This window comes from Sturnira hondurensis, unplaced genomic scaffold (genome assembly GCF_014824575.4).
Source record: "Sturnira hondurensis isolate 20B ecotype Veracruz unplaced genomic scaffold, ASM1482457v3 Scaffold0001304, whole genome shotgun sequence".
NCBI classification, from domain to species: Eukaryota; Metazoa; Chordata; class Mammalia; order Chiroptera; family Phyllostomidae; genus Sturnira; species Sturnira hondurensis.
The window spans coordinates 7708770-7735092 of NW_028073935.1; the positions used below are offsets into that span (position 1 = coordinate 7708770).

Genomic DNA, 26323 nt, shown 5'->3' on the forward strand with positions numbered 1-26323 from the left:
GGAACTTCCTCAGAAAATTAAAAATGGAACTGCCTTTTAACCCAACAATACCACTGTTGGGATTACACCCTAAGAATCCTGAAACTCCAGTTCATAAGAAGCAATGCAATCTAATGTTTATAGCAGCACAATTTACAGTAGCAAAGTGCTACAAGCAACCTAAGTGCCCATCAGTAAAAGAGTGGACCAAAAAACTATGGTACATTTACACAATGGAATACTACACAGCAGAAAGAAAGAAGGAGCTCCTACCTTTTGTGACAACATTGATGGAACTGGAAAGCATTATGCTAAGTGAAATAAGCTAGGTGGTAAAAAATACCATATGATCTCACCTATAAGTGGAACCTGATAATCAAAACAAGCAAGTAAAATACAACTAGAAACATTGAAATAAAGAACAAACTGACACTTATCAGAAAGGTGGGGGTAGGGAAATAATGGGAGAAAGAAGGGAGAGAGTCATCAATGAACATATATAAAGGACCTATGGACAAAGTCAAAGTGGGGTAGTATTAAGGGTGGGAGGGACCTAAAATGGTGGTGGAAAAATGGATACAACTGTATTTGAACATTAATAAAAAATTTTAAAAGGTAAAAGTGGAAAGAACATAAATATGTCATTAGATAACATGCTACTAAAGAAGAAAAGGTCAAAGATGAAATAAAATATGAGATCAAAATATACCTAGGTAAAATAAGAATGTCAATAGAACATATCAAAAATTTGAACATGCAGCAAAAGTGAAAAGGAAAGTTTATATTGTTATAGATATAATAATATATTTATAGGAGTGGGGAGAGGGATAATAGCAGAAGGGCCATCAAGGAACACATATAAAGGACACATGGACAAAGACAAAAAGCGTAAGTTCAAGGGTGGGAGGCACGGGTGGGTAGGTTGATGGGGGGGGGGATGTGGGGAAAGGTAAAAATGGAGACAACTGTACTTGAGCAACAATAAAAAATTGTCCTTTATTAATTTGAGGGGGAAGAAAAATGGTATTTATTTCTGTTTTTAATCCCCAACTGAGGATCTGTTTATTGATGAGAGAGAGATTGAATGAGTGAGAGAGTAAGAGAGAGAGGGACATCGATCTGTTGCTTGCTTTACCTGTTTCAACCAGGGATTGAACCCACTACCTTTTGGAATAAGGGACAATAATCCAACCAACTGAGCCACCTGGCCAGATGGGTATTTGATTATATTTAAAGTGGCTTTATCAGGAATAAAAATTATACCCTTATTTTAATTTCCCACTAGTGAAGATTTTCTAAAAACCAGACAAATTTAATATCTATTTTTTAAAGTTTTATTTACCTATTGTACCAAAACTGATTTCTTTTTATGAATACAGTATATTACTGAATCTTAAAAAATGTCCTGACATTTAACTATATTTTTTTGTTCCTTATCAAAAGCCAATCAGCTGATCTTAATCAGCATAAATAGTGTTTTATGTTGCTTAGTCTATACTGTAGACTAAAAAATTAGAAACACTTTGCAGCAACTTTCATCAAAAAGTAAACTCTACTGCCCATCCTTTCAATTTGGGCTAACCCTGTGACTTTAACTATTAGAATGCAGCAGAAATGACACGTGGGTGTTAGAAGCCTGAGACTGAACTTCCAGTCACCAGCAGGGTGGCATGTAAACAGCTCCAGAAAGCCCACGTGAGAATGAGACCAAATGAAGGCCCCAAATATGAGCAAGCCCAACCAAGAATAGAGGAATCCAACACAGCCCAGGCACCCAGCTGAGCTGAGCCCAAGTTACTAATGCAAAGAACTGTGAGCTAGTAAATATTATGGTTGTTGTTTTAAGCAATTAAGTGTTTGGTGGTTTACTATGCAGCCACAGAAATCTAATGTAATTTAATAGGCCTCAATTCTTTTTTTCCCCAATTTTTTTATTTAATTATTTTTCAAGTACAGTTTTCTATTACTCCCATCCCATCCCACCCCCTCCTTCCCCCTCCCTCCCATTTCCACCCTTCTCAGTTGTTGTTCATGTATCCTTTATATATGTTCCTCTAAATCTCTCCCCTATTTCCCCTGAAATTCCCTCCCCTCTCCCCTCTGGTCACTGTCAGCCTGTTCTCTATTTCAGTGTCCTTGGTTATATTTTGCTTGCTTGTTTGTTTTGTTGTTTAGCGTCCTGTTAAAGGTGAGATCATATGGTATTTATCCTTCAACACCTGGCTTATTTCACTCAGCATAATGCTTTCCAGTTCCATCCATGATGTTGCAAAAGGTAGGAACTCCTTCTTTCTTTCTGCAGCATAAAATTCCATTGTATATATGTACCATAGTTTTTTGATCCATTCATTTACTGAGGGGCACCTAGGTTGCTTCCAACTCTTGGCTATTGTAAATTGTGCTGCTATGAACATTGGGGTGCATAGGTTCTTTGGGATTGCTGTTTTAGGGTTCTTAGGATACAATCCCAGCAGTGGAATTGCTGGGTCAAAAGGCAAGTCCAATTTTAGTTTTCTTAGAAAATTCCATACTGTTTTCCATAATGGTTGTACCAGTCTGCAATCCCACCAACAGTGGACCAGTGTCCCCTTTTCCCCACACCCTCTCCAACATTTGTTGTTTATTGCTTTGTTTATGATAGCCGTTCTCACCGGTGTAAAGTGACATCTCATTGTGGTTTTAATTTGCATCTCTCTGATAGCTAGCGATATTGAGCATCTCTTCATGTGTCTCTGGATCTTCCGTATGTCCTCCTTGGAGAAACGCCTATTCAAGTTATTTTAATTGGGTTAGTTGTCTTCTTCGAGTGAAGTCATGTGAGTTCTTTGTATATTTTGGAGATTAAACCTTTGTCTGAGGTATCATTGGCAAATATGTTTTCCCATACAGTTGGTTGTCTTTTTATTTTAATGCTGTTTTCTTTAGCTGCGCAGAAGCTTTCTATTTTGATGAGATCCCATTTGTTTATTCTTTCCTTTATATTCCTTGCTCTAGGGGACATATCAGTAAAAATAATGCTGCATGAAATATCTGATATTTTCCTGCCAATGTTCTGCTCTAGGACTTTAATGGTGTCATGGCTTATATTTAAGTCTTTTATCCACCTTGAATTTATTTTGGTGTATGGTGTAAGTTTGTGCTCAAGTTTCATTTTTTTGCATGTAGCTGTCCAGTTCTCCCAACACCATTTGTTGAAGAGACTATATTTACCCCATTTTATGTTACTGCCCCCTTTGTCGAATATTAATTGACCGTAGAGAGTTGGGTTTATTTCTGGGTTCTCTATTCTATTCCATTGGTCTATGTGCCTGTTTTTATGCCAGTACCATGATGTTTTGATTACAGTGGCCTTGTAATACTGTTTGGTACCAGGTATTGTGATCCCTCCTACTTTGTTCCTCTTTCTTAACATTGCAGCTGCTATTCAGGGTCATATATGGTTCCATATAAATTTTTGAAGTGTTTGTCCTATGTCTGTGAAATATGTAATAGGCCTCAATTCTAAACTCAAGTAAAACTTGTCTAAGTTAATAATGATGATATTTATGATAGCAGTCAATACATTAGGAGTTTACTATATGCCAAACTCTTAGCTAAATCTTCATATTCTCATTTATACTTTTAAAATGGTGTAAAAATGGAAAGGGACATGTCCAATGTCACATACCTAGTGATGGGGCTGGCACTCAAACCCTAGGCTGGCTGACTCCAAAGTGGAATTCTTAGTTACACTCCACTTCCATCTTACCAAGTCAAACTTTCCTGTTATTCAAAAATGGCAGTAATTCCTTACATTTTTCTAGCCCTGAAGAATAAGTATATACTTTGTAAATATATAAATATGCAGAAATTTAAGGCCAAATAGAGTAGTGCAGGACAGAACTAGGCCAGATGCACACATTTTATTTTATTTTATAATTTTTATTGTTATTCTATTATACTTATCCCCTATTTTCCCCTTAGCACTCCTCCATGCAGCCCAACCCCTCTTTCACAGTCAATCCCCATACAGTTGTCCATGTCCATGAGACATTTATACAGCTTCTCTGATTATTCCCTTCCCCTTCTTTCCACCATTATCCCCCTTCCCTGTACCATGTGATAACTGTCAGTCTGTTCCATGTTTCCATGTCTTTGGTTCTATTTTGTTCATTAATTTATTTTTGGTCATTAGATTTCTCTTATACATGAGATCATATGGTATATCTTTCACTGATTGGCTTATTTTACTTATCCACTATCATCCATGCTGTCACGAGACATAGGAATTCCTTCTTTCCTTCAGGTACATAGTATACCATTGTGTAAATGCATCTACTTTTTTAATCCAGTCATTTACTGATGGACATTTATGCTGTTCCCAGCACTTGGCTATTGTAAATAGTGCTGTTATGAACATAGCAGCATACGTTTTTCCAAATTGGTGTTTTGGGATTCTTAGGGTATATTCCAAGCAGTGGAATAACTGGGCCAAAAGGAAGATCCACTTTTAGTTTTCTGAGGAAATCCCATACTGTTTTACACAGTGGCTGCCCCAGTCTGCATTCCCACCAACAGTGCACTAGGGTTCCCTTTCCCCCACATCCTTGCCAGCACTTGTTGTTTGTTGATTTGTTTATGATGGCCATTCTGACCAGTGTGAGGCAATATCTCATTGTGGTTTTAATATGCATATCTCTGATGGCTAGCAATGTTGAACATCTTCACATATGTCTATGGGCCATGTGTATGTCCTCCTTAGAGAAGTGCCTATTTAGGTTCTTTGACCATTTTTAAAATTGGGTTGTGTTTCTGGAGTGGAGTAGTGTGAGTTCTTTATATATTTTGGAGATGAAAACCTTGTCCAATGTATCATTGGCAAATATGTTCTCCCATATAATTGGTTTCCTTTTCATTTTAATGATAGTTTCTTTAGCCGTGCAGAAGCTTTTTAATTTGATATACCACTTTTTCCTCTATTTTTCTTGCCAAAGAATATATATTGGCAAAAATATTGCTACATGAGATATTTGAAATTTACTGCCTATGGTTTCCTCTAGGACTTTCATGGTGTTACAACATATTTAAGTGTTTTGTCCACCTTGAGTTTATTTTTGTGTATGGTGTCAGTTGGTGGTATACTTTCATTTTGATTTTGCATGTACCAGTCCAATTCTGCTAAAACCATTTCTTAAAGAGGTTAATTTTACTCCATTGTATGCTCATGTCTACTGTGTCAAGTATTAATAGGCCATAGAAGACATGGGTTTATTTCTGGGGTATTTATTCTATCCCATTGAACTACGTGTCTTTTTTTTTTAAGATTTTATGTATTTTTAGACAGAGGAGAAGGGAGGAAGTGATGCGGAGAAACACCAATGTGTGGTCGCCTCTCACATATCCACCACCAGGGACCTGGCTTGCCACTCAGGCATGGGCCCTTACTAGGAATTGAACTGGTGACCCTTAGAATCACAGGCCAGTGCTCAATCCACTGAGCCACACTAGCCAGGACTAAACTATGTGTCTGTTCTTAGGCCAGTACCACACAGTTTTCATTACAGTGGCCTTGGAGCATAGTTCAATATCAGGTATTGTGATTCCTCCTACCTCGCTTTACTTTCTCAATAATGCCGAGACTATTTGGGGTAGTTTGTTTCCATATAAATTTTTGAAATATTTGTTCTAGATAGGTGAAATATGGCATTGGTATTTTAATAGAAATTACATTGAATCTATAAATTGCTTTGAGTATGGACATTTTGATTATGTTAATTCTTCCAATCCATGATCATGGTATATACTTACATATTTATTTGTATCTTCCTCAATTTATTTCTTCAATGTGCTAAAGTTTTCCAACTACATGCCTTTTAACTCCTCTATTAAGTTTATTCCTAGGTACATTATTTTCTTGTTGGAAGAATAAAAGAGAATTTTTATATTTTCTCTCATATGTCATTGTTGGCATGCAAAAAAATACCTTCAATTTCTGAATATTGACTTTGTATCCTGCTATTTTGCCAATTCACCTATTAGGTCAAGTAGTGTTTTGATGGAGACCATAGGGTTTTCTATGAACACTATAATGTCATTTGCAAAAAGTGACAGTTTTACTTCCTCCTTTCCAATTTGGATGCCTTTTATGTCTCTTTCATCTGATCAATATGGCTAGGACTTCCAGTACTATGCTAATAGAAGTGGTGAAATCATACACACTTGTCTTGTTCCTAATAATAGTGGGAAAGTTTTTAGCTTTTGCCCATTGAGTATAATGCTAGCTGCAGGTTTCTCATATATTGCCTTTATTATGTAGAGTTATGCTCCCTCTATTCCCACTTTGATGAATGTTTTTATCATAAATTGTGCTAGATTTTGTCAAATAATTTTTCTGCATCTGTTGTTATAATCATATGGGTTTTGTATTCCATTTTTAAGTGGTGTATTATGTTTATTGGTTTCCATATCCTGTACCATCCTTGCATCCCTGGGATGAATGCCACTTGATCGTGGTATACAATCTTTTTAATGTATTGCTGGATCTGGGTTGACAATATTTTGATGAAGACTTTAGCATATATGTTTGTTTGGCCAGAGATATTGGCCTCTACTTTTTGTTCTTTTCTTTGCCTTTACCTGTTTTTGGAATTAGGATAATACTGGACTCATAAAAACTGTTTGGAAGTCTTACCTCTTCTTGAATTATTTGGAATAGTTTGAGAAGAATAGAAGATAGCTCTTCCCTAAATGTTTGGTAAAATTAGCCTGTGAAGCCATCTGGTCCAGGACTTTTCTGTGCCAGGAGTTTTTCCGTTTGGTTTTTGTTACTGCTTGAATTTCAGTAGTTGTTATAGGTCTCTTCAAGCTTTCTGCCTCTTTGTGATTCAGTTTGGGTAGATTGTATGTTTCTAAAAATTCTTCTTTTTCCCCAGAGTATCTAATTTCCTTGGCATATAGTTGTTCATAGTAATTTCTTCCAACCCTTTGTATTTCTATAGTACAGGTTGTAACTTTTGTTTCCATGTTTATTTATTTGGGTCCTTTCTCTTTTTTTCCTGATGACTCTGGTTAAAGGTTTGTCAATTTTGTTTATCTTTTCAAAGGACCAGCTCCTAGAATATTGATCCTTTGTTTTTATACCCTCAATGCCATTTAATTCTGCCCTGATATTATTTCCTTCCTTCTGCTAACTCTAGGCTTTGTTTGTTGTTCTAGTTCTTGTAGCTGTAGGATTGATTGTTCATTTGAAATTTTTCTATCTTCTTTAGGTAGGCCTGTATTGCTATGAACTTCCCCCTCAGGACTGCCTTACTGTATGCCAAAGGTTTTGTGTTGTTGGCTGTATGTCAAAGGTTTTGTGTTGTTGGCTGCTCATTTGCATTTGTCTTCAGGCGATTTTTTTATTTTTCCTTGATCTCACTGTTAACCCATTCATTATTTAATAACACATAATTCAGTCTTCAGGAATTTGAATGTTTTTAAATTTTTTCTTGTGGTTAGCTTCTAGTTTCAAGTATTGTCATCCAAGAAGGTGCTTGTTATAACTACAATTTTCCTGAATGTGTACAGGCTTGTTTTGTGTCCTGTTATATGATCCTTGAAAATGTTCCATGTGTATATGAAAAGAATGTGTATTTTTCTTCTTTGGGGTAAAAGGTTTTGTATATATCAACCAACTCCATTTGATCTAGTGTCGTTCAATGACACAATGCCTTAACTGATTCTTTGTTTGGAAGATCTATCCATAATTGACAGTGAAGCGTAAAACCCCCTACAATGACTGTGTTGCTGTTCATGTTTACCTTGAAGATCTCCAAGATTTTCCTTACATTTAGGTGTTCCATGTTGGGTAAATATATGTTTAAGAGGATTATATACCCTTGTTGGACTACTCCCTAAAGTATTATGTAGTGGCCTTGTTTATCTCTTACTATTGCATTTTCTTTGAAGTCTATTTTTTCCAATATAAGTGTTGCTACCCCATCCTTTTTTCCATTTCTGTTTGCTTGGAATATTTTTTCCATCCTTTCACCTTCAGCCTGTTTTGATCTTTTGTTTTGAGGTTGGTCTCCTGTAAATAGCATATATGTGGGTCATGTTTCTTACCCATTCAGCTATTCTATGTCTTTTGATTGGAGTATTTAATCCATTTACATTAAAGTTCTTATTATTTTTTACTGGTTTCCTTCCCTCCACTGTTGGTTCCCTGTATATTTTCCTTTTCTTTATTAATTGTTGTTCAAGTTCAGTTTTCTGTCTTTTACTCCCATCCCAGTCCACTCCCCCTGTAGTGCTTCTCACTTCCCTCCCATTTCCACCCCCCTTAGTTGTTGTCCATGTGTCCTTTATACTAGTTTGTGTAAAGCCTTCCCCCTTTCCCCTGAAATTCTCTCCCCTCTCCCCTCTGGTCACTGTCTGCCTGTTCTCTATTCCAGTGTCTTTGGTTATATTTTGCTTGCTTTGTTGGTTTTGTTGTGTATGTTTCTGTTAAAGGTGAGATCATATGGCATTTGTCTTTCACCACCTGGCTTATTTCACTCAGCATAATGCTTTCCACTTCCATCCATGCTGTTGCATAGGGTAGGAGCTCCTTCTTTCTTTCTGCTGCATAGAATTCCATTGTGTATATGTACCATAGTTTTTTGATCCATTCATTTACTGATGGGCACCTAGGTTGCTTCCAACTCTTGGCTATTGTAAATTGTGCTGTTAGGAACATTGGAGTGCATAGGTTCTTTTAGACTGGTGTTTTAGGGCTCTTATGATATACTCTTAGCAGTGGAACTAATGGGTCAAAAGGCAGATCCATTTTCAGTGTTCTGAGAAAATTCCATACTGTTTTCCACAGTCGTTGTACCAGTCTGCAATCCCACCAACAGTGCACTAGGGTCCCCTTTTCTCCACAACCTCTCCAACACCTGTTGCTTATTGCTTTGTTGGTGATGGCCATTCTGACTGGCATAAAGTGGTATCTCATTGTGGTTTTAATTTGCATCTCTCTGATAGCTAGCAATATTGAGCATATTTTCATGTGTTTCTGGATCTTCCATATGTCCTCCTTGGAGAAATGCCTATTCAAGTCATTTGCCCACTTTTTAATTGGGTTGCTTGTCTTCTTAGAGTGGAGTTGTGTAAGTTCTTTGTACATTTTGGAGATTAAGCCCTTGTCATTGGCAAATATGTTTTCCCATACAGTTGGTTGTCTTTTAATTTTAATACTGTTTTCTTTAGCTATGCAAAAGCTTTAAATTTTTATGAGACCCCATTGGTTTATTCTTCCCTTTATGTCCCTTGCTCTACGGGATGCATCAGTAAAAATGTTGCTCTAGGGGACACATCAGTAAAAATGTTTTGATTACAGTGGCCTTGTAATACAGTTTGGTATCAGGTATTGTGATCCCCCCCTACTTTGTTTTTCTTTCTCAAAATAGCAGCTGCTATTTGGGGTCATTTATGGTTCCATATAAATTTGTGAAGTGTTTGTTCTATGTCTGTGAATTATGTTATTGGTACTTTAATAGGCATTGCATTGAATCTGTAAATTCCTTTGGGTAGTATGGACATTTTTATGATTTACATTAAAGTTATTATTGATAGGTATTTAGTCATTGACAGTTTTCCCCTTTTACGTGTGTTCCTCACATTGTCTCTTTTGCATCTTATTAAAGCAGTTCTTTTACCATTTCTTGGAATGTTAGTTTAGTGGAGATGTACACTTTTAGCCTTTTTTTTTTTTTTTTTGTCTAAGAAGCTCTTTATTTCAACTTGCATTTTAACTGAGATCCTTGCCGAGTACAGCAGTCTTGGTTGCAGGCCTTTAATTTTCATTAGTTGAAACATTTCTTGCGATTATCTCTGGCTTGTAGTGGTTCTGTTGAGAAGTCAACTGCTAGCCTTATTAGACCTCCCTTGTATGTCAGTAGCTGTTTTTCCCTTTCTACCTTTAAAATTCCCTCTTTGTCCTAAAATTTTGTCAATTTAGTTTTGATGTATCTTGGAGTGGGCATCTTTGGGTTGATCTTCATTGGGACCCTCTGTGCTTCCTGGGCTTGTGTGACTTTTTCCCTCACCAAGTTAGGGGAGTTTTCTGTGATTATTTTTTGAAACAGATTTTCTATGTCTTTCCCCTCTTCTTCTGGTATCCCTATGATAGTAATATTGTTGTGTTTCATGTTGTCTGCACCTCCCTTAAACCATCTTTGCCCATTTTTAGTCCTTTTTTTCATTTTACTGCTCTGTCTGGGTGTTCTTTTCTAACTTGTCTTCCAAATCACTGATTTGATCCTCTGCTTGATCAAGCATGCTTTTAATTCCTTGTCATGTATTCATCATTTCAGATATTGTATTCTTCATTTCTTTCTGGCTTCTAGAAACCATTCACGGTTTCTATGTCCTTCTTCATGCTGACCTAGTTCCCAATAACTTCCTTGTAGCTTCCATAATGAATTCCTCAGCAGTCTCACTTGAGAATCACTATTACCATTATTTTCCATTATTTTCTTTTTTTTAATATATTTTATTGATTATACCATTACACTTGTCCTATTCCCCCCCTTCATTCCCATCCACCCGCACACTCCCTCCCCCACCATTCTCCCCCCCTTAGGTTATAACCACATGTCTCAAGTTCCTTAGATTCTATATTTCCCCAACTATTCTCGCCCTCCCCCTATTTTCTACCTACCATCTATGCTATTTTCTGTGCCTTCTCCCCCCTTCTCCTCCTCCCATCCCCCTGTTTCTAACCCTCCATGTGTTCTTCATTTCTATGGTTCCACTCCTGATCTAGCTGTCCTCTTGGTTTGCTTTTGTTTTAGGTGTGGTTGTTAATAACTGTGTGTTTGCTGTCCTTTCACTGTTCATATTTTTCATCTTCTTTTTCTTATATAAGTCCCTTTAGCATTTCATATAATAGGGGCTTGGTGCTGATGAACTCCTTGAACTTGACCTTATCTGAGAAGCACTTTATCTGTCCTTCCATTCTAAATGAAAGTTTTGCTGGATAAAGCAATCTTGCCTGTAGGTCTTTGGATTTCATGACTTGGAATACTTCTTTCCAGCCCCTTCTTGCCTGTAAGGTCCCTTTTGAGAAATCCACTGACAGTCTGATGGGTACTCCTTTGTAGGTGACTGTCCCCTTATCCCTTGCTGCTTCTAGGATTCTCTCCTTCATTTTAATCTTGGCTAATGTAATTATGATGTGCCTTGGTGTGTTCCTTCTTGGGTCCAACTTCTTTGGCACTCTCTGAGCTTCCTGGATTTCCTGGAAGTCTATGTCCTTTGCCAGACTGGAGAAGCTCTCCTTTATTACTTGTTCAAATAAGTGTTCCACTCGTGGCTGTTTCTTTCCCCCTTCTGGTACCCCTATAATCCGGATGTTGGAATGTTTAAAGATGTCCTGGTGCTTCCTAAGCCTCTCCTCATTTTTTTGAATTCTCATTTCTTCATTCCTTTCTGGTTGGATGCTTCGTTCTTCCTTCTGGTCCATTCCATTGATTTGAGTCCCAGTTTCATTTCCATCGCTATTGGTTTCCTGGACATCTCCCTTCATTTCAATTAGTTTAGCCTTCATATGTTCCTCTAATTGGTGACTGTAATCTACCAGTTCTGTGAGCATCCTGATAAATAGTGTCTTAAATTGGGCTTCTGAGAGGCTGGCAATTTCTCGGTCGCTGAGAGTTATTGGATCTGGGACTTTGAGTTCTTCTTGAGCCATCTTTTGGGCTGTTCGTGCCTGTTAAGTAGCAGGATTGGAGCCCTAGGTTTTCACCAGAGCAGAGCAACTCAGTCACTGGGTTGTGACGTTGTATGTGGGGGCGGGGTCAAAGAGGTACAATGGCTTCCCTCTGCTGCCCGCTGCCGCAACCCCCACCGGCACCGCAGCCACCACCGTCACCAGACCCACACGTTTCGTTCCACTGCACTTGAGTGTGCCACCGCTGTCAGCCCTCCACCACTGGGTTCGTCCCCTGGGGCCTGCGTGGTCCGTCTCACTGTGCGCGAATGTGCGACCTTGGTCAGTCTGCCCCACACCCCGACTGGCTTTGGGCTGCCCACGCGCCTATCGCCTAGGTCGGGGGATCTGTCCTGCCTGACCCAGCTCCGCTGCTGGTTCCGCCTCTCTTACCATCCCCGTTGAATGGTTCGTAGCTGTTGGACTTCCGTATAATTCAGTTTTCTGGTCTTTGGGTGTGTCCTAGTTCTCCAAAACTTTTGTTGTAGTCAAACTTGGTTGTGGGAGAAGGCACAGTGTTTCCACCTATGCCTCCATCTTGGTGAAAGTCCCTACTTTCCATTATTTTCAACTGTGTCAGACAGATTGTTTGCCTCAATTTCCTTTAGCATTCTTTCTGGGGATTCCTTGTTTCCTTTCGTTTTGGTGCTTCTTTTCCTCCCATTTTAGGTGAGTCTTCTTGTTTTTTTCTGCATATTAGATTGATCTACTTTGACTTCCTGTCTTTGTGGGGTGGCCTTCTGCGGTAGAACTGTGGGACTCAGTGCTGCACTCTCCTTCACCTCCTAAACTGGATGTTGTTGGGATGCCCCTTATGCCATTTATGTGAGGTTTCCTGTTATAATTGGGTTTGGATTGTTGCAATGTTGTTCTTTGATGGTTTCTTCCAGCTGGTTGACTGACAGTCACACCCTCAGCCACATCTTATATTCTCTTGTACAGGTGTGGAAAACACTTGTTATCCTTGGCTTCAAAAATTTATATCAGCTGAGATTCTGTTGATTGTCTTTGTCACTTGTCAGAAGATCAGTCGAAAATACTTTCACACTAACAAAAGCCAGACTATTGGGAAGTATGTCAATATCAACACCAGCTTCGATGCCTTAAATCAGGTGACAGTTTGGAAAACCTAAAGATTTCTTTTCACTGGAAGCTTTAAGTCATTTCCTGAGCACTAGTGCTATTCCCCCAGACATACACATTTAAAAAAAAAAATCTGTATTTTAATTTAAAAACAAAGTTATCCCCCAAACAATTTTGAGATAAAATTCTTGATTTTTATCATCTTTACATAGAGCAATGTATACACATTTTAGGTTTTATTAAACAAAAGGTTTTCACATTGATTCCCACATCTACATACTTATGACTGTTAGTGACATATAACATTATACTGTCCTCCTGATGTTAAGGGCTTGCTTATTTGGGGTCAAGAAATGTGGATCCCTTAAATTTCTCTATCAGTTTGATCTTCTATAAAAATGACAATATGACCAATAACATATTATACCATATAATGTTATTGTGGGGCATAAATTTGCAATAGCCAAGTGAATGATTGGAAGAATGCCAGAAACAGTGCAATAAATCACTTAATGTTCATTTCCTGCACTATTCCAATTGTGGGTTTGCCAGTTATTTATCCTTAATCATTATTACAAACAGCAAATTAACAGCTTTTAACATTTTTCCCATCTGAATTATTTCCTTACAATAAATCTTATTAAAAGTTATATTTTGATGTCTCCTATAAGGAGAATGTACCATATTCTGGTAGGTATAATGAGCTACTGTATATCATGCACACCCACATTCTTGACCCAAACTTTCAGGAAAAAAAATCATTTAAAATTCTTAGTTTGATTTTAATATATTTATAATTGGATATTTTTGTATTATAAAGGAATTTTAGCATTTATTTTGTGATTATTTTCTTTTTAAGTATATTTTATTGATTATACTATGAGTTTTAAAAATATTTTTCTCTTTATCCACCCTCCAACCTGCAATCACTGACCCTCTAGCATAACTCCCACCCTTAGTTCATGTCCATGGGTCATACATATAAGTTCTTTGGCTTCTCTGTTTCCTATACTATGCCTAACCTGCCCCTATTTTGTACCTACCAATTTGCTTCTACTTCCCTCTTCCTCCTCCCAATTCTTCCCCACACCCTCCCCACTGATAACCCTCCATGTAATCTCCATTGCTCATACTCTCGTCCTATTCTAGTTGCTTGTTTAGTTATTGATTTTTTAGATTCAGTTGATAGTTACGAGTTTGCTGTCATTTTACTGTTCATAGTATTTGACCTTCTTCTATTTCTTAGAATATGTTTCATGTTATAATGGCTTGGTAATGATGAACTCCTTTAATTTGACCTTATCTGGGAAGCTCTTTATTTGCCCTTCCAACCAAAATGATAGATTTGCCTTCAAATACTTCAAATCATGACTTCAAATACTTCTTTCCTGCCCCTTCTTGCCTGCAAGGTTTCTTTTGAGAAATCAGCTGAGTCTTATGGGTACTCCTTTATATGTAAGTCTCTCCTTTCCTCATGCAGCTTTTAAGATTCTCTTATCTTTAATCTTGGGTAACTTAATTATGATAAGCCTTGGTGTGTTCCTCCTTGGGTCCAATTTCTTTGGGATTCTCGGCTACCTGGACTTCTTGGAAGTCTGTTTCCCTCACCAGATTGAAGAAGTTTTCCTTCATTATTTGTTCAGATAAGTTTTCAAATTTTTACTCTCGTTCTCCTTCTGGTACTCCTATGATCAGACGCTGGAGTACTTAAAGTTGTCCGAGAGGTTCCCAAGCCTCTCCTCATTTTTTTTCTCTTTTTTTAAATATTTTTTTTATTTAATTCTTGTTCAAGTACAGCTTTCTGTCTTATATTCCCAACCCTGCCCGCCCCCCACCCCATGCTCCCTGCCTCCCTCCCATTTCTGTCCCCTCATTTTTTTTTTCAATTCTTGTTTCTTCATTCTCTTCTTGTTGGATGCTTATTACTTCCATTTGTTCCAAACTGTTGATTTAAGCCTCGGTTTTCTTCCCTTCACTGTTGGTTCCATGTATATTTTGCTTTATTTCACTTTGGGTAGCTTTCATTTCTTCCTTCATTTTGCAACCAAGCTCATCTGTTCTATGAGCATCCTGATTACCAGAGTTTTGAACACTGCATCAGATAGGTTGTCTATTTCCTTGTCACTTAGCTCTTTTTCTGGAGTTTTAATCTGTTCTTTCATTTGGGCCACATTTCTTTGTCCTGGCACACTTGTTATGTTGTAAGAGGACAGAGCCTTAGGTATTTGCCAGGGCAGGGCACCCTCTTTGTTGCATTGTCATGCTCTCTGTGGAGGAGGGGTCAGAGAGAGAACAATGCCACTTGCTTGCTCTGTTCTAGCCCCACTTTCAGACATACTCTTCTGTGAGACTGAGAGTTTCACCCAGCGTCGCAACCCCCACAGTTTTTACAGCTAGAGGTTTTGACTCTTTAGTTTCCTTTTCAGCCAGTCCCGCCTCACCCATGCAGTCTGCCACCTTGCCACATGTCCTCTCCACTCTGCTGCCTGTTTGCCCACTTCTGCCCCTCCTACTGATCTAGATGGATGTTTCTTTAACTCCTAGGTTGTCAGAGTTCCATGCAGTCTGATTGTTCTGGCACTTCTGGTTGTTCTTTGTTTTTAAATTGGTTGTTATCCTTCTTTTGGTTGTGCAAGGAAGAGAAGCATTTCTGCCTATACCTCCATGTTGGCTAAAACTCCTATTCTTTAACATATTATGGTACAAAAAAGTTTATTTAACAAATTACTAAAAAGCACAAGAACAAATACAAAGTATTTCAAGTACTACCTATGTATAATGTGCATCCTTATTTTTCCCTCCAAAATTTAGGGAAAAAAGTGCTTATTATACATGGTGAAATAGAATACTTCAAAAAGTGATTATAATTTACAATATAATAAAAATTATACATTTCATCTCAACATTATCTTTATCACTTTCCTTTTGTAATTGTCATAAATAGGAGTTTATACCTGAGAGTTAAATTTTACTTCAGAGATTCAGCATGGTATAGTGATTAAGAATATAGGCTTAATTTTCTATGCCTTCATTTCCTCATTTGTAAAATTGAGATATTAGTAATACTGATATCTAATAACATTTAAAGGATTAGGTAAGTTAGTATATATACAATGCTTAGCCTATAACATAGTAAGTGCTATGTGTTTGTTATTATTTTTATTTTTATTATCATAGGAAGTACATGCTCTTAGGAAGTCATATAGTAGGGTCAAGAGTATGGGGTTTACATATGGAGAAATCTGAGTTGAGCTGAATCAGACTATTAAATACTGGTTGTGCAGCTGTGGTGCAATCATCTAACCTCTGTAAACTAATAGGGGGATTAATAATCTTCAGAGATAATAAAGAATTTAGCATTATAATATCAAATTTACACCAAGTATTTCTATGTTGATTCTTATATGAACACTCTATTTGCACTATCCATTCAATAAAAACCAGGTCTTATCTTACAAATCTATATATTGTCAACCTAAGGTCGCCTAACAAGAGTCCCTAATTTGATGTATGGAGGGGCAAGACTTTGTTCAGTGCAAACAGCTCAATTGTAAAACAGCTCAGCTGTGGATCAGCTCAACAATAAATGAGCAGCCTTCCTGTTAAAACTCTGGTGTTATAGCTCTGCTCCACTCCACTACAGAGAGACAAATGCAGCTCCGATGTTGCTGCTCCAGCTTGGGAATACTCATGAAGGGAAACCAAAGGTGCTCTACTGAGAAAGAGGGGAAGCTGATTTATACAGAGAGGAGCTCTATTTTGCATGCAGATGAGGCTCTGAAACCTGATAGTTTGACTGATCCAAAACCCAGTGTCCTAACTGCTAGGAATGGAGCCACTCTGATTTGTCAGTGAAGATGCAAACTAGAATATAGGTGCACTGCTCTAAATGAGGAAAACTGCAGTCCTATTGCTAAAACACGTCCTCTCCCTGCAATAAAGGAACAGGAAAACTATTCCTTGGATCTTCATAAGGTATTACAATGGCATTTCATAAACTGTAAGACTCAGACTTTTCTGAGTAAGATTTTTCTTACTCAGAAAATTAGTCTTGTAAGGGAGTAAAATGGTTTGGGAATTAAGTCTGGGAAATGCTACATATAGTATACTCAATTTTTAGAGATTCATTATATGCACTAAGACATTAAAATAAGAAAATATTAAATTTTAGTTATACCCAGATTTCTCCAACATTTTTTTTCAAATTTTTTATTGAATTATTTTTCAAGTACAGTTTTCTGTCTATTACTCCCATCCCATCCCACTCCAACATTTTAAACTGCAGACTACAACAGCTCCCTGTTCTTCTTGAGTCACATCTATTATTTAGCCCACAGAGCTCCTTTTCCATGAGACTAACTGCTAGGATGAACAACAAAAACCTGTAGAACTTCTGTATACTCTCACTCCTACTTCCCATGGAAGTAGGCACAGATTTAAACCTATCAGAGCTTCCATTAAATTTTTTAAAAATTTCAAGTAACTAATCCTGAATTTTTCAAAGAGAGAAAATAGAAAAAATGATATAAAAGACACTCATGTTGTACTACTTCCATTTAGATTTAGCAGCTGTATTTTACGAAAGACTTTTCTGAAAAAAAGTTACAGAAAAAAATGAATTCAACAAAAATTAATCACAGATGGGGATGGTTTTATAATTTGGAGAACTTAATTGTCCCTTTATTAACAATGTCAACTAATAAAAATTGGGAGAGGGTGTTTTTATGGAGGGCAGCTATTTGGTATACCACAAGACAATCTGTAAGTTTTTAAACACAATTCAATACTTTCAAAATTTATCATTTAGATTTTTAGTAAGATATCCAATACCTTTTCAGTTAGTATATTTTGCCATATACAATGCACATTTTAACCGAAATTTTTGCAGAAAAATACGGATGTGCACTATACATGGATACAATGATTACAAAATGGGTATAATATCGGGTATAATAATCCTGTGTATAATACACACAAAAATAATGGGTCACATATTATAAAAAGGAGTGCATTATAAGTGGCAAAAATGTGATAATCACATCATTCTGATGTTTGGTAATGTTTTAACTAATTTTATTTTATTTTTAAAAACTAATTGTTAAAAAAAATTAATTATTGTTCAAGCATAGTTGTTTCCATTTTACCCGTATCCTTCCCCCACCACCCCAGCCATCCCACTCCCCATCCTTGGTCCTACCCTTCTTTGGTTTTGTCCATGTGTCCTTTGTACATATTCCTGAAAAACTTTACCCATTTTCCCCCATTATACCTTTCCTGCCAGCACTCAGGTTACTGTCACTATGTTCTTAATTTCAATATCTTTGGTTATATTTTGCTACCTTGTTTTGTTGATTAGGTTCCTGTTAAAGGTGAGATCATATGGTATTTGCCTTTCACTGCCTGGCTTATTTTACTTAGCATAATGGTCTCCAATTCCATCCATGCTGTCACAAAGGGTCTCCAATTCCATCTATGCTGTCACTTCATTCTCTCTGTTGTGTAGAACTCCATAGTGTAAAGGCACAGTGATCTCTCACCTATCGCGACATTCCAGAGACAGCCACAACAGCATGGAAAATCCGTGAAATAGTGGTGCTATATTTACTTTATTATTTATATATATGTTAAGGCTTTATAAACCCTTACCACACTCCTAAAAACCTTTCCACTTCCTTATTAACCTTTCTCACACTCATAAACACTTCAAATGCTCAGACAGTTTCTATACTCTTAAGCCTAAGTAATTTTAACAACATAAAAAGTTCTATATGGGTACTCACCAGTGAAGTATACAGTTGTCCCTCGCTATATCATGGTTCACTTATTGCGGCTTCACTGTATCTCAGGTTTCCCCACAGTTTTTCCCGCAATACAGTGAGCCGAAATAAGTGAACCATGATATAGCGAGGGACAACTGTACCATACTTTTTTCATCCATTCATTTACTGATGTGCACTTAGGTTACATCTACAACTTGCCTACTATAAACTGTGCTGTTATAAACATTGGGGTGCATAGGTTCTTTTCAATTAGTTTTTCAGGTTTCTTAGGATATAATCCTAGCAGTGGAATTGTGGGGTCAAAAGGCAGTTTGTTTGTTTTCTGAGGAAATTCCATACTGTTTTCCATAGTGCCTGCACCAGTCTACAATCCCACAAACAGTGCACTAGGGCTCTATTGCCTGAACAACTTTCCCAACACTTGTTTGTTGCTTTGTTTATGATGGCCATTCTGACTGGTGTAAAGTGGTATTTCATTGTGGTTTCAATTTGTATCTCTCTGATGGCTGGTGATGAAAAGCATCTTTTCCTATGATCTGGACCCTCTCTATGTCTTCCTTGGAGAAGTGTCTGTTCAAGTCCTCTACCCATTTTTTTGTTTTGGGGGTTTTTGGGGTTTTTTTTTTTTGTCTTTCTAGCGCGGAGTCATTTGAGATCTTTATATATTTTGGAGATCAAACCCTGTCAGAGGTATCACTGGAAAATATGTTTCCCATACAGTTTAATGCTGTTTTCTTTATCTGTGAAGAATATTTTTATTTTGGTAAGATCCTATTTGTTTATTCTTTCCCTAATGTCCCTTGCTTTAGGAGATGTATCAGTGAAAATGTTGTTGCATGGAATATCTGAGACTTTCCTGCTGATGCTCTCCTGAAGAACTTTAATGGTGTCATTACTTATATTTAACTCTTTTATCCACAATGAATTTATTTTTGTGTATGGTGTAAGTTGGTGATCAAGTTTCACTTTTTTGCATGTAGCTGTCCAGTTCTCCCACCACCATTTCTTGAAGAGGCTATTTTTACTCCCTTTTATGCTGCTTCCCCCATTGTCAAATATTAATTGACCATAGACACTTGGGTTTACTTCTGGGCTCTCCATTATGTTCCATTTGTCTGTGTGTCCATTTTTATGCAACTACCAGGCTGTTTTGATTGCAGTGGCTTTGTAATACAGTTTGAGATCAGGTACTGTGATTCCTCCTACTCTGATCCTCTTTCTCAAACTTTTTGCACGTATTCAGGGTCATTTATTGTTCCATAAAAATTTTTGAAGTGTTTGTTCTAAATCTGTAAAATATGTCATTGGTTCTTCAATAGGTATTGCATCGAATGAATAAATTGCTTTGAATAGTATGGACATTTTGATGATGTTAATTATTCCAATCTATGAATAAAGTATATGTTTCCATTTGTTTGTGTCTTCATTAATGTCTTTCTTCAGTGTTGTGCAATTTTCTGAGTAAAGATCTTTTACTTCCATGGTTAGGTACATTCCTAGATATTTTATCTTGTTTTTCTTTTATTAAATGGCATTTTTCTCCTGATTTCTTTGTGTTATTTCATTCTTTCATCCTTATAGAATGCCTTTGATTAATGAATATTGACTTTGTATCCCACTGTTTTCCTAAATTCATTTATTAGGTTGAGCAGTTTTTTTGCAGAGTCTATAGGACTTTCTACGTATACTATCATGTCATGTGCAAACAGTGACAGTTTTGTTTCCTCTTTTACAATTTGGATGCCCTTTATTGCTTTTTTCTCTAATTACTGTGGCTAGAATTTCCAATACTATGTTAAATAGAAGTGCTGAAAGTGGACAACCTTGTCTTGTTCCTGATCTTTGTGGGAAAGTTTTTAGTTTTTGTCCATTGAGTATGATGTTGCCTGTAGGTCTCTCCTATATAGCCTTTATTATGTTGAGGAATTCTCCCTCTATCCCCACTTTGCTGAGTGTTTTTATCATAAATAGATAATGTACCTTATCAAATTCTTTTTCCACATCTATTGATAGGCACATGTGATTTTGTTCTTTACTTTTGTTTATGTGATGTATTATATCTACTGATTTGTGAATATTCTACCATTCTTCCATCCTGGGATGAATCCAACTGAATCATGGTGTATGATCTTTTTAATGCATTGCTAGATGAGGTTTGCCAACATTTTGCTGAGGATTTTAGCGTCCTGTTCATCATCAATATTGGCCTGAAGTTTTCTTTCTTTGTTGTGTCCTTATCTGGTTTGGGGATTAGGATGATACTGGCTTCATAAAAAGAATTTGGGAGTCTTCCATCACTTTGAATTTTTTAGAATAGTCTGTGAAGGCTAGGGGTTAACTCTTCCTTAAATGTTTTGTAGTATTCTCCTGTGAAACCATCTGGTCAAGGGCTTTTGTGTGATGGGAGTTTTTTTTTTTTTTATTACTGCTTCAATTTCATCTGCTGTTATTGATCTGTTCAGGCTTTCTGCTTCTTCATTGAGTTTTGGAAGATTATATTTTTCTAGAAATTTGTCCATTTCACCTAAGTTTTCAAATTTCTTGGCATATAGTTCTTTGTAGTCATTTCTTACAATGACTTCTTACAACTGCGGTATCAGTTGTAATCTCTCCTCTTTCATTTCTGATTGTATTTATTTCAGTCCTCTCTCCTTTCTTCTTGATAAGTCTGCTTAAAGGCTTGTCCATTTTGTTCACCTTTTCAAAGAATCAGCTAGCTCCTGGATTCACTGATCCTAGAGTTGTGCTTTTAGTCTGTATGTCCTTTAATTCTGCTCTGATCTTGGTTATTTCCTTCCTTCTACTTGCTCTGGGTTGTCTTTGTTGTTGTTCCTCGAGATTTGTAGGTGTAAGGTTAGGTTGTTTGAAATGTTTCTATCTTTTTTAGGTAGGCCTGTATTGCTATGAACTTCTTCCTCAGGACTGCCTTCACTTTGTCCCATAAGTTTTGAGTTGTTGTGAATTTATTTTCATTTATTCCCAGAAACATTTAAATTTCTTCCTTGAGCTCACTCTTAACCTATTCATTGCTGAATAGCATGCTATTCAATCTCCATGGGTGTGAGTGTTTTGGGTTTTATTCCTTGAGGTTGGTTTCCAGTTTCAGTCCCTGGTGGCAGAGAAAATGCTTGTTATGATTTCAATATTCTTGAAATTGTTGAGGCTTCTTTGGTGTCCTATCACGTGGTCTATCTTTGAAAATGTTCCATGTGCAATTGAAAAGAATGTGTATTTTGCTTATTGGGGAGAAAGGTTCTATATATATCAGTTAAGTCCATTTCATTTAGGGCACTGTTGAATGCCACAATATCTTTGTTGATATTTTGTTTGGAAGATCTGTCCATTTTTGACAGTGGGTGTTAAAATCCCCTACTATAATCGTGTTCCTGTTAACATCTTTCTTGAAGTCCCTCAGGATTTTCTTTATATATTTGGGTGCTCCTATGTTGGGTGCATATATATTTACAATGTTTATGTCTTCTTGGTGGATTCTTCCCTTGAGTATTATGAAGCGACCTTCTGGGTCTCTCTTTATGGACCTTTTTTTGAAGTCTATATTGTCTGATATGAGAATTGCTACCCCAGCTTTTTCTTTCCTGTCCATTTGCTTGGAAAATTTTCTCTCTCCATACCTTTCACTCTGTGTAGGTCTTTTGTTCTGAGGTGGGTCTCTTGTAGGCAGCATATGTGTGGGTCATGCATTCAATCCATTTACATTTAAGGTTATTATTGATAGGTACTTATTCATTGACATTTTTTCATATCTGTGTTCCTCGCTCTCCAGCTCTTTTTCTTCCTTTTCTTAAAGCAGATCCTTTAGCATCTCTTGCATAGCTGGTCTGTGGAAGGTGTAATCTTTTAGACTTCTTCTGTCTGGGAAACTCCTTATTTGCCCTTCTATTTTAAATAAGGGCCATGCTGGATAGAGTAGTCTTGCTTGCAGGCCTTCGGTTTTTCAATACTTGGAATATTTCTCGCCATTATCTCAGTCTTAGAGTGTTTCCTTTGAGAAGTCAGCTGCTCGTCTTATCGGTGCTCCCTTGTATGTTACTTCCTGTTTCTCCCTTGCTGCCTTTAAATTCTCTATTTGTCTTGGAATTTTGTCATTTAAATTTTGATGTGTCTTGAAGTGGGCCTCTTTGGGTTTCTCTTGATTGTGATTTTCTTCATTTCCTGAATTTGTGTGACCTTTTCTCTCATCAAATTAGGAAATTTTTCTATCATTACTCTTTCGAACAGGTTTTCTATTCCTTCATCCTCTTCTTTTTCTGCTATTTTATGGATATTGTTACCTTTCATAGTTCTTATCATACTACCTTACTACCTTACCATAGTTCTTCTGAGTCTCTTTTCCTTTTCTTGCTCTTTCTTGCTGTTTTCTTTCTACCTTTTCCTCCAGTTCCCTGATTTGATCCTCTGCTACATTCTGCCTGCTTGTAATTCCTTCTAGTGTGTTTTTTTATTTCCAAGATCTTATTTTTCAATTCTTCCTGTTTTCTGTTTATAGTTTCTATTTCCTTTTTCATACTCTTGTAGTTCTCACTCAGTTCCTTTTAGTTTTTTGTGAGTTCCTTGAGCATCTTCATAACCATTACTTTGAATTCTATATCTGATAGTTTGCTTACCTCCATTTCATTTCGCTCTTCTAGTGGGGTGTCTCTCATTCCTTTTGATTGCATATTCCTTTTTCTCCCCATTTTATATCACTTTTTGTTTCTGTGCTTCCTAATGTTTTACTTTGCTAGTGTCTTTGTAGGGTGAACATCTATGGCAGGAATTCATAGTTCCTACCCTATGGTAGGGTTCAGTGGTATGTTCTCTTTGATCTCTTCATCTCGATGCTCTAGGTTTGCCCTTTTTTCTATTTGTGTGGGCTCTCTTGCTGTCCTTGGGTTTTTAACTTTTGGTGTTTCCTTTGCTGGTGGTTTTTCTCCTCTAGCAGGTATACTGATGTTTGCTGCCTCCACCTCTTCTTATATGTGATCAGTAGCAATGGGTAGGCAAATGGATTAAGACAGCAGGAGAGTATTTTATGGGGTTTAAAGTACCATCAAGTAGAGAAGAGACAGGAGATTCTTTGGATGAGTATAGCATTAACTGTAATATTTCACCCAATTAACCACTCTCTTTCACCACAAGGTAAAAGAGAGATAAGACTTTTGTTAGCAAGGAAGATGATTGTAAGCTGAATTAAGAAAATAGAGCACTTGTGCAAGGTTAGATGATGAGATACAGTGAGAGTAAAGGATAGAAAGGAGACATAGTGTGAGAAAGAATACAGTTAACCAGAATAATAATAATGCTCAGGATTGAAGTGAAGTGGGTTAAGATCATGGAGGTTTGCTGTGTAGTATGTACAATTATATGGAACAACAATTATTTACAGTAGTACTGGAACAACAATAACATAACAAGAAATATATGATTTGGATAACCTGAACAGAAAGTACCTGATCAAGAGTTGTGTGTTATTGGAACATAGGCAAAGTGAAGAAGAAAAATTAAAATACAATAAAGAGAGAATGAGGAAAACCAGTCAAACGATGCAATTAAAGAGAGAAATAAAATGAGAAAAACTAAACATAAGGAAGAGAAATTTTAAAAATGCTAATAAAATAAAAGTTGTAAAAATAATGAAATAATAATAATAATACACAATAAAATACCAGCTCTATGGGATAGCAAAGTGACATTTGTTTCAATTTCTCAATTTTGGGGGTTAGCCTTGTGCTTCACCTATGGATCTGTGTCCAGGCATTTCATAACTCCATGTCTTATTGCCTCACTTGGGAGAAGAAAAAAGGGGAAAAAAGAGAGAGGAATGAAACAAATAAGTCTCCTGCTGGCTTTAAACCCATGAACCGAGTTCTGCTTGTCTTCCTGGATGCCACAGGAAGAGGGCTGGGCTTCATTTTTCTACCTTCCTATGGTTTTGAGAGCATGGGGACCTGGTCTGGGCTGCAATATTTGCAGGTGCCCAGCTTCTGGCCCAGGTCCTCTATCAGCTGCCAGATTCAAACCAGCCACTCAGTCTCTGGGCATGCAGCACGAGTCAAGGTTGGGAGCACTGTTCTTAACTGAAACATTTTGTAATTCATTGATTTCCACTGACTATTATATGTGAAGTACTATGCTAGGTGCCAGAGGATATAATGATATAAAGGTATTTTTCCCCCTCGCGAAACTTAAGAACTAGTACAGGAATTGACAAACTTTTCTGTGAGGGGCCACACAATAATATTATGGGCTCTGAGGGCAATAAAGTTCCTGTTGCCAACTACTAAGCCCTCTTGTATGCCCAAAGCAGTCATAGACAATAGGCAACAAATAAGCATGGATGTGTTCAAACAAAACTTTATTTACAGCTAGTGGACCAGATTTGGCAAATGGGCTATTGCTTGCCTACATCTGCTCTAGTGGAAAATAATTAATGAGCAATTTCAATATTATATGATAAATGCAGTGATAGTGGTAAGCCAACATTGTTATAGAACATGATACAAAAAAATCAACTTAGGTTCTGGCAGGGACAACAATTTAACTGATGCCTCTATTGTCTCAAATTCAAAAACTAAAAGTTTTTATAATGTGCTACCATTATAAAACAATTTTTAAGACTTTATTTACTTTTAGAGAAAGGGGAAGGGAGGGAGAAAAAGAGGGAAACACTGATGTGCAAGAGATACATTAATCAGTTGCATCTTGCACACCCACACCTGGGGACCAGGCCCACAACCCAAGCATGTGCCCTGACTTAGAATCAAATCAGACATCTTAGGGTTCACAGGCTGGCACTCAACTCACTGAGCCACACTAGCCAGGGTTCATTATAAAACAATTTAAAATCTCATTCTGGAAATGTAAAACATATTTGACTATAAAAACATTGCTCAATTATATAATATTCTGTTCTGGTTGTTTATGAAAATTATACTATAAGCACATTTGAAAGCTTACCTTGAGTGACTGTTTTGAGAACAATTAAAGTTGATAAAAATCTTAATGGCAAGTTGGAACTCCTAAAGAAAGAAGCTGTCTTTGGTTTATTCTCCATAGAATACTCTGAAGAATTATCCTGAATTCCCTTAGTTACTACTCCTTTGAATATGACTTCACCCAGTCTCCTCAATGTTGATGTCATAGTTGAATGCTGTTAAAAATATATATTATCTTAGTATACTTATGTTCAGAAAATATAATTTTAAATACAGTTTAACATGTGAACTAAAGATAAGTCTATGTCTTGCTAATTAAAAATAAAAACAGAGTTGAAAATATGCAAGCCTACAAGGAATAATTTATAGTCAATTTAAAATTACTTATCACTAAGTATTTTTCTGCAAGAAATAGGCAGTCTACTAGAATTAGAAAGTTGAAAAGAATAATTTTCTAAGAAGAAAATTAGAGGAATTGAAATGAAATTCAATTTCAAAATATTTAAAAGGATAAGATCACGAGATATTTTTGGTACAGAGAGGTCAAAGTAATGGAAACAGATTCTACAGGCTTTTGATTTCTCTACCATTAGTATTAAGTGGCTTTATCAGGTACATCTTACAGTGTTAGCTTATAAAGTGATCAACTATGCCCTCACTAACTTAGAACTCAGCATGACTGTAAATGTCACAATGATTTTGATAAGTTTAACAGTTTCAGAAGAATAATATATGGTGTGAAAATCTAAAATTATTAACATGGCGAATACACTAAAAAAAGAAAATAGGCAAAAGAGAAATAATGGCATATAACTACCTCTAAAATAAAGAGA

General features: G+C 36.8%; 1 protein-coding gene across 10 annotated transcripts in view; it reads right to left on the bottom strand.

Moving 5' to 3' along the window:
- The window catches only part of CCDC138 (coiled-coil domain containing 138), a 205561-nt gene that overhangs the window by 38979 nt on the left and 140259 nt on the right, over positions 1 to 26323 (bottom strand). For all 10 annotated transcript variants that reach the window (XM_037070489.1, XM_037070554.1, XM_037070514.1 and 7 more), the window contains one exon: positions 25513 to 25705. In XM_037070489.1, coding sequence (XP_036926384.1) covers positions 25513 to 25705 — 193 coding nt within the window. The remainder of the gene's footprint in view (positions 1 to 25512; positions 25706 to 26323) is intronic.